The sequence below is a fragment of the Oncorhynchus mykiss genome, chromosome 13, assembly GCF_013265735.2.
Source record: "Oncorhynchus mykiss isolate Arlee chromosome 13, USDA_OmykA_1.1, whole genome shotgun sequence".
In the NCBI taxonomy this organism is placed as follows: domain Eukaryota; kingdom Metazoa; phylum Chordata; class Actinopteri; order Salmoniformes; family Salmonidae; genus Oncorhynchus; species Oncorhynchus mykiss.
The window spans coordinates 15,578,185-15,587,288 of record NC_048577.1 but is presented as its reverse complement, the minus strand read 5'-3'; the positions used below and the strand labels follow the sequence as shown (position 1 = coordinate 15,587,288).

The following is a 9,104-nucleotide window of genomic DNA, read 5'->3' as shown; positions in this document are numbered from 1 at the left end:
TACTAGTGTTACCATCTCACTGTTACTACTGTATTATACTAGTGTTTCTATGTTACTGTTACTACTGTATTACTAGTGTTACTATGTTACTGTTACCACTGTATTACTAGTGTTACCATCTCACTGTTACTACTGTATTATACTAGTGTTTCTATGTTACTGTTACTACTGTATTACTAGTGTTACTATGTTACTGTTACCACTGTATTACTAGTGTTACTCTGTTACTGTTACTACTGTAGTATACCAGTGGTACTATGTTACTGTTACTACTGTATTACTAGTGTTACTATGTTACTGTTACTACTGTATTACTAGTGTTACTATGTTATTGTTACCACTGTATTACTAGTGTTACTATGTTACTGTTACTACTGTATTACTGGTGTTACTATGTTACTGTTACCACTGTATTACTAGTGTTACCATCTCACTGTTACTACTGTATTATACTAGTGTTACTATGTTACTGTTACTACTGTATTACTAGTGTTACTATGTTACTGTTACTACTGTATTACTAGTGTTACCATCTCACTGTTACTACTGTATTACTAGTGTTACTATGTTACTGTTACCACTGTATTACCAGTGTTACCATCTCACTGTTACTACTGTATTATACTAGTGTTACTATGTTACTGTTACTACTGTATTACTAGTGTTACTATGTTACTGTTACTACTGTATTACTAGTATTACTATGTTACTGTTACTACTGTATTACTAGTGCTACTATGTTACTGTTACTACTGTATTACTAGTGTTACTATGTTACTGTTACTATTGTATTACTAGTGTTACTATCTCGCTGTTACTACTTTGTTACTAGTGTTACTATGTTACTGTTACTACTGTATTACTAGTATTACTATGTTACTGTTACTACTGTATTACTAGTGTTACTATGTTACTGTTACTACTGTATTACTAGTGTTACTATGTTACTGTTACTATTGTATTACTAGTGTTACTATCTCGCTGTTACTACTTTGTTACTAGTGTTACTATGTTACTGTTACTACTGTATTACTAGTGTTACCATCTCACTGTTACTACTGTATTACTAGTGTTACTATGTTACTGTTACCACTGTATTACTAGTGGTACCATCTCACTGTTACTAATGTATTATACTAGTGTTACTATGTTACTGTTACTACTGTATTACTAGTGTTACCATTTCACTGTTACCACTGTATTACTAGTGTTACTCTGTTACTGTTACTACTGTATTACTAGTGTTACTATGTTACTGTTACTATTGTATTACTAGTGTTACCATCTCACTGTTACTACTGTATTACTAGTGTTACTATCTCACTGTTACTACTGTATTACTAGTGTTACCATCTCAGTGTTACGTCTGTATTACTAGTGTTACTATGTTACTGTTACTACTGTATTACTAGTGTTACCATCTCACTTTTACCACTGCATTACTAGTGTTACTATGTTACTGTTACTACTGTATTACTAGTGTTACTATCTCACTGTTACTGCTGTATTACCAGTGTTACCATGTTACTGTTACTACTGTATTACTAGTGTTACTATGTTACTGTTACCACTGTATTACTAGTGTTACTATGTTACTGTTACTACTGTATTACTAGTGTTACTATGTTACTGTTACCACTGTATTACTAGTGTTACTATGTTACTGTTACTACTGTATTACTAGTGTTACTATGTTACTGTTACTACTGTATTACTAGTGTTACTATGTTACTGTTACTACTATATTACTAGTGTTACTATGTTACTGATACTACTGTATTACTAGTGTTACTATGTTACTGTTACTACTGTATTACTAGTGTTACTATGTTACTGTTACTACTTTGTTACTAGTGTTACTATGTTACTGTTACTACTGTATTACTAGTGTTACTATGTTGCTGTTACTACTGTATTACTAGTGTTACTATGTTACTGTTACTACTGTATTACTAGTGTTACTATGTTACTGTTACTACTTTGTTTCTTGTGTTACTATGTTACTGTCACTACTGTACTACTAGTGTTACTATGTTATTGTTACTACTGTAGTACTAGTGTTACTATGTTACTGTTACTACTTTGTTACTCGTGTTACTATGTTACTGTTACTACTGTGTTACTAGTGTTAATATCTCGCTGTTACTACTGTATTACTAGTGTTACTATCTCGATGTTACTACTGTGTTACTGGTGTTACTATCTCGCTGTTACTCCTTTGTTACTAGTGTTACTAACTTACTCACTGTTACTTTCTGCAAGCTTTTATTAAGTTGCAAACCTCAAAGCATATACCCAGTATGTTCATACATATCATATGGTAAAATAAAAAATTAAATAATAAATTCACTTTTCTCAGTACTTTGTTGAAGCACCTTTGGCTGCGATTTAAGTCGTGAGTCTTCTTAGGTATGATGCTACAAGCTTGGCACACCTGTATTTGGGGAGTTTCTCTCATTCTTCTCTGCAGATCCTATCAAACTCTGTCAGGTTGGATGGGGGGGCGTCACTGCACAGCTATTCTCAGGTCTCTCCAGAGATGTTTGATCGGGTTAAAGTCCGGGCTCTGGCTTGGGCCTCTCAAGGACATTCAGAGACTTGTCCTGAAGCCACTCCTGTGTTCTCTTGGCTGTGTGCTTAGGGTCGTTGTCCTGTTGGAAGGTGAACCTTTGCCCCAGTCTGAGCAGGTTTTCATCAAGGAGCTCTCTGTACTTTGCTCTGTTCATCTTTGCCTCGATCTTGACTAGTCTCCCAGTCCCATTCCGCTGAAAAACATCCCCACAGCATGATGCTGCCACTACATAGCTTCACCGTAGGGATGGCACCAGGTTTCCTCCATACATGACACTTGGCATTCAGGCCAAAGAGTTCAATCTTGGTTTCATCAGACTAGATAATCTTGTTTCTCATGGTCTGAGTCCTGTAGGTCCCTTTTGACAAACTCCAAGTGGGCTGTCATGTGCCTTTTACTGAGGAGTGGCTTCCGTCTGGCCACTCTACCATAAAGGCCTGATTGGTGGAGTGCTACAGAGATGGTAGTCCTTCTGGAAGGTTCTCCCATCCCCACAGAGGAACTCTGGACCTCTGTCAGAGTGACCATCGGGTTCTTGGTCACCTCCCTGACCAAGGCCCTTCTCCCATGATTGCTCAGTTTGGTTGGGCGGCCAGGTCTTGGAAGAGTCTTGGATGGTTCCAAACTTCTTCCATTTAAGAATGATGTGGCCACTGTGTTCTTGGGGACCTTCAATGCTGCAGGACATTTTTGGTACCCTTCCCCAGATCTGTGCCTCAACACGATCCTGTCTCTGTGAGCTCTATGGACAATTCCTTTGACCTCATGGCTTGGTTTTTGCTCTGACATACACTGTCAACTGTGGGACCTTATACAGACAGGAGTGTGCCTTTCCAAATCATGTCCAATCAATTTAATTTACCACAGGTGGACTCCAATCAAGTTCAAGAAACATTTAAAAGATGATCAATGGAAACAGGATGCACCTGAGCTCAATTTTGAGTCTCACCGCAAACGGTCTGAATACTTATGTAAATTAATTATTGCTGTTTTGTTTTGTTTTTTTGTTTTTTGTGCAAAAATGACTAAAAACCTGTTTTTGCTTTGTCATTATGGGGTATTGGATGTAAATTGATGAGGGGAAAAAAATATTTCATCAATGTTAAAATAAGGCTGTAACTAACCAAATGTGGGAAAATGAAGGGGTCTGAATACTTTCCGAATGCACTGTATATGCCCTGATGAAATATCCCAGATGTGAAATACTGTATTGATGTATGATGTGTGCTTTATTACTTTATGCAATGTATCATTAAGCCATAAGGCCTGGGGAGGTGTGTTATGTTGCCAAAATACCACGGCTAAGTGCTGTTCCTTTGCACAACGGAACACAGAGTACCTGGATACAGCAAGCGGAATATTGGCCATATACTACACACCTCTAAGATGCCTTATTGCTGTTATAAACTGTTTAACAATGTAAAAAAAAAAAAAAAAATTGTCATACTTTCAGCCAATCAGCATTCAGGCCTCGAACCACCTGGTTTATAATTAGTGATATATTGCATGAACAGAGAGTACTTGACCTCTATCCTCTGAGTGTTCAAAAAGACCACCGTGTTCATAAGTTGACCTTTATAGCGTTGGAGACAGAGGCTCTTGCTGCACTTTATCACTATGACCCAAAACTTTACAACCTCTTAAATGTGTGTTCTGTCTCTATCTCTCTCTATCGCTGTCTCTCTATCGCTCCTTCTGTGTGTGTGTGTGTTAGGTAAATCCCACCTGGCCATAGTTCAGAGGGTGAACAACGAGGGTGAGGGGGACCCCTTCTACGAGGTCCTGGGCATCGTCACCCTGGAGGACATAATCGAGGAAATCATCAAGTCAGAGATCCTGGACGAGACAGACTTGTACAGTAGGTGCCCAAACTACTAAGGGGTATCAATGTTTTCATTTTGAGTAACTTGAACCTGTTACCAGACCAGTACCACTTTATTATCTGCTGTAATGTAAGGTGCTACTGCAAAGGTTTAGCTTCCAGGCAATTTACATCGTTGTTATGTTATGTCCAGTAATGTTTCACCGGCAACTCTGTTTCCCCCATTTTTTTCATTTTAAATTGTACACGTTGTCCATAGGGAAAGAATATATTTGCTTGAAAATAAATTCCTTTGAGTAACTAAAGTTTATTCACCCTTGTACCTAGGAAATACACTATCAAAGTCAGCTTACAATTTCTCCCTTTTGCCAAAAACAATTTCTCCCCTTTCATCCCATTTTTCTCCCCTCAGCTGACAACAAAACGAAGAAGAAAATCACCCATCGTGAGCGGAAGCAGGATTTCTCAGCCTTCAAGCCCAACGACAGTGAAATGAAGGTTAAAATATCACCTCAGCTTCTGCTGGCAACCCTGCGTTACCTAGCAACAGGCAAGTGTGCACACTGCGTTGCTGCTTGACTTCCCCCAGTGTGCCCTCAGAACCCTGACTGTGGAACGTGTGTGTGTGTGTTTGTGTGTGTGTGTGTGTGTGTGTGTGTGTGTGTGTGTGTGTGTGTGTGTGTGTGTGTGTGTGTGTGTTTGTGATGTACACGTGGGTGTTTGTCTGAGAGGAAACACTAGGCCTCTGGGGAGCGCTGCAGGGGATGTCTGCACAGACTTTATATGGCTCAGTCTGAAAACATGGCCGACTATTTGCTTGCGTGTCATGTTCTCATCGGTTGGGAGACTGTAGCATTTAGCTTGGAACACATACCACAATTTGTTTACACTACTTTCACGATGACATCACTTTCAACAGTTTGGCTGATTGCCGGGGTTCTCACAGAAGGCATGTCTACATGCCAGACCTTTATTCACATATGCTTGAAATTCTTGATTGAGATGTGCTTGATTGAGCTTGCCTAGGGCAATGGGTCGAATGGAATAGTCCCCAAAGTGCAAACCCCATCCCATCTGGTACCTCAGGCAGGCTAAAGCAAACAGGCTAAAGCTCAAAGCAGAACATTAGATCCAGATCAATATATGGCTGTGGTGCCAAGTGTTTAAAAGATTTTAAATACTATTAGAAAAATCCCATGGAACGTACAACTGGAACCACCGTGGAATGTCCCAGCTAGCTACCAGTAGTAGAGCACAGGTGATTAAAATATGTTGCATTTGTAGGAGATTTGGTGAGAACTTTGACCTAGCGAGCTGCTAAGCATCGCTTAAAGCTGTGGCCCCGCTGGCCCCTCTAAAGGAACAGCAGGGCCAGTCCCTACCGTAGTGTGGTGGAGCAAGCTGCCAACTGAGACATATCACCACACTCTGGTGTCAGGGGCACGATTGGTTAGCCTTTGTTACCTTGACCAATGAGAAAAATTATAGAGTATGGGGAGAATCAGGTTGAGCCTGTGTGCGATACACGTGATTATAGTCAATTTACCGTAGATAAGGTGATAATGAGGTGATATGTTAAATACAAGAGAGGGAGTGTGTTTTTACATGGAATTCTATTGTTGATATGGTATTGTAGGGTATTACATCACAACATCTTGTGTCTTACCACTGCATCATATTGTCTTGTACAATGTTGTATCTTACGATATTGGTCAATTTGTTCTTAAATTATGTCTCTCTCTCTCTCCCCCCCTCTCTCTCTCTCTCTCTCCCTCTCTCTCTCTCTCTCTCTCTCTCTCTCTCTCTCTCCCTCTCTCCCATCCCCTCTCTTCTCTCTCTCTCTTCTCTCTCTCTCCCTCTCTCCCCCTCTCTCTCCCTCTCTCCCCCTCTCTCTCTCTCTCTCTCCCACCCCCTCTCTTTCTCTCTCTCTCTCTATTTTCTCTCTCTCCCACCCCCTCTCTTTCTCTCTCTCTCTCTCTCTCTCTCTTTTCTCTCTCTCTCTCTCTCCTCTATCTCTCTCTCTCTCTCTCTCTCTCTCTCTCCATCCATCCCCCTCTCCAGAGGTGGAGTCGTTCGGGCCGGTGCAGATGTCAGAGAAGATCCTGCTGCGTCTGCTCAAACACCCCAACGTGATCCAGGAGCTGAAGTACGACGAGAAGAACAAGAGAGCACCAGAGCACTACCTCTTCCACAGGAACAAGCCTGTGGACTACTTCATACTCATCCTGCAGGTCAGTACCGAGCCATGCCATTGGGCCAGGGGTTAGTACGGGGCCACGCTATTGGGCCAGAACCAGGAAGATGAAACACTACAATCACTTAACTGTTGTATTTGTCTTTCTTGCACTCACAAACACTGATTTTGCAGAGAGCAGATATTTTACTTGCAGTGATTGAGATGCTGTATGTAGTTGTACAACGACAGCAATGACAAATGTAGAGCAGGGCCACGCTATCGGCCCGGGTCAGAAATGGGCAACGCTATCGTCCGGGTCAGAAATGGGCCACGCTATCGGTCCGGGTCAGAAATGGGCAACGCTATCGTTCCGGGTCAGAAATGGGCCACGCTATCGGCCCGGGTCAGAAATGGGCCACACTATCGGGCCAGGTCAGAAATGGGCCACACTGTCGGGCCAGGTCAGAAATGGGCCACACTGTCGGGCAAGGTCAGAAATGGGCCACACTATCGGGCCAGGTCAGTAATGGGCCACACTATCGGGCCAGGTCAGTAATGGGCCATGCTATTGGGAGACGGTCACTACACTCTTCAGCTGTGGTTACACCTTGCATTAACATGTAGTTGTCATCATCCGATCAAGATGGAGATTTGTTGCGTCTACACATGGTAATAAAATGTGTCTGTTATCTGCCCACTACGTCCGTATTGTGACCAGATTCCCTGGTCCCTCCCTCGATGCAAAATTATCCAACCTGACTTGAACCTCCCCTTACGACACGAGCTGTATCAATCGACAGAAAACAGCTAACTTTTTATACTCAACATTACAGCCCCAATACCTTGTCCAGCTCTGAATAAAATGGGGATTGGGTTTTCCCACTCCAGTAGGCAGTTCGTTTCTAATGAAGTCCATGATGTTAATTCTGGAGGAATTGTCAAGGTATCGTTACCCATAATTACTACCTCAACAGGCCAGTGCGATTTATCTTTAGAGGACGGGACAACCGTGACGTTGGTAAGCTTTCGTGGTCAGGATTAGTTTACACTTCAAGAATATCCGTACAAATGCGTCTTTGACTTCCTCCGGCGGTCAGGAAGGTCAAATCACAATCAGTTCACAATGCGTCTTTTGATTGTCTACACCTGTCGACAAATGTGGGCACAATCAGAATGTTGACAAGATCAGGGCAACTGACGCATGTCAGAACCAGGTATAAAAGAGGCTTTAGGGAAAAAAGTGCTATCTAGAACCTAAGCGGTTCTTCGGCTGTCCCTATAGGAGAACCCTTTTTGTTTCCAGGTAGAACACTTTTGACATCCATGTAAAACCCTTTCCACAGAGGGTTCTACCTGAAAACAGAAATAGTTTGTACCTGGAACCAAAAAGGGTTCTCATATGGGGATAGCTAAATAATCTTCTGGAACCCTTTCCCTAAGAGTGTAGGCCAGGAAGGGGATTGGCAGCTATTAAACAAAGCAAGGGGATTTTCCACTAATTATAAACAAGAGTGAGATTTGCCATCGAGTCAGGGTGGCAGCATGAGGGTGATGCAAGTCGGAAGTGATGCTGCAAGTACCTGTTTTAAAGGCCCAGTGCAGTCAAAAAAAGTGAATTTTCTGTATTTTATATATATTTCCGCACTGAGGTTGGAAAAATACAGGTTTTTTTTGTTTTTGTGAAAATGATGATAAAGCCCTTTTAGTGTAAGTGCTGTTTGAGAAGACCACCTAAAGGTACAGCCTGTTTTGGTAGGATGGAGTTTTGACCTGACTGGTGACATCATCAGGCGGTAAATGAGTTGATAGCCCAATAAGAAAGAGAGTTCCAAACCTCTCTGCCAATTAACAGCTAGTTTTCAGTTTTCCCCTCCCAACTCTGACCACTCCCAGACAGTCCCAGCTAAATTCTTGAGAAATTGCTCTTTACTAAGAAGCTACTTTTGTTTCTTTTTGACCATTTTAATTGAAAACAATCACAGTAAGGTACTTAATTGTTAACAATAAATGATTTGATATTGAGATAAACACGTCTGCATTGGGTATTTAATCTTTAAGAGAAAGTGTTACTGTCACGGGTGTCGTTGGAAGTAGACCACAGTGCAGCGTGGTGGGCGTACATTTTATTTTATTTTAAAATGTCACCAACAAAACAAGAAACAACCGTGAAGCTTACAGGGCTAAGTGCCACCAGCAAAGTTAACTACACACACTGAAAGGAGGGAAAAAGGGCTACCTTGATTCCCAATCAGAGACAATGATTGACAGCTGTCCCTGATTGAGAACCATACCCGGCCAAAACATAGAAATAAAGAAACATAGAATGCCCACCCCACATCACACCCTGACCTAACCAAATAGAGAAATAAAACGGCTCTCTAAGGTCAGGGCGTGACAGTACCCCCCCTCAAAGGTGCGGACTCCGACCGCAAAACCTGAACCTATAGGGGAGGGTCTGGGTGGGCATCTATCCACGGTGGTGGCTCTGGTGCGGGATGTAGACCCTGCTCCACCTCTGGCTCACCCCGCTTTGG

General features: G+C 41.7%; 1 protein-coding gene across 3 annotated transcripts in view; it reads left to right on the top strand.

Moving 5' to 3' along the window:
- Window positions 1-9,104, top strand: part of cnnm2b (cyclin and CBS domain divalent metal cation transport mediator 2b) — a 65,632-nt gene that overhangs the window by 45,526 nt on the left and 11,002 nt on the right. For 2 of the 3 annotated variants that reach the window (XM_036940413.1, XM_036940414.1), the window contains exons 2-4: window positions 4,287-4,430; window positions 4,807-4,944; window positions 6,456-6,625. In XM_036940413.1, coding sequence (XP_036796308.1) covers window positions 4,287-4,430; window positions 4,807-4,944; window positions 6,456-6,625 — 452 coding nt within the window. Of the gene's footprint in view, window positions 1-4,286; window positions 4,435-4,806; window positions 4,945-6,455; window positions 6,626-9,104 lie in introns of those variants that run through there. The other variant, XM_036940415.1, reaches the window with a different exon arrangement.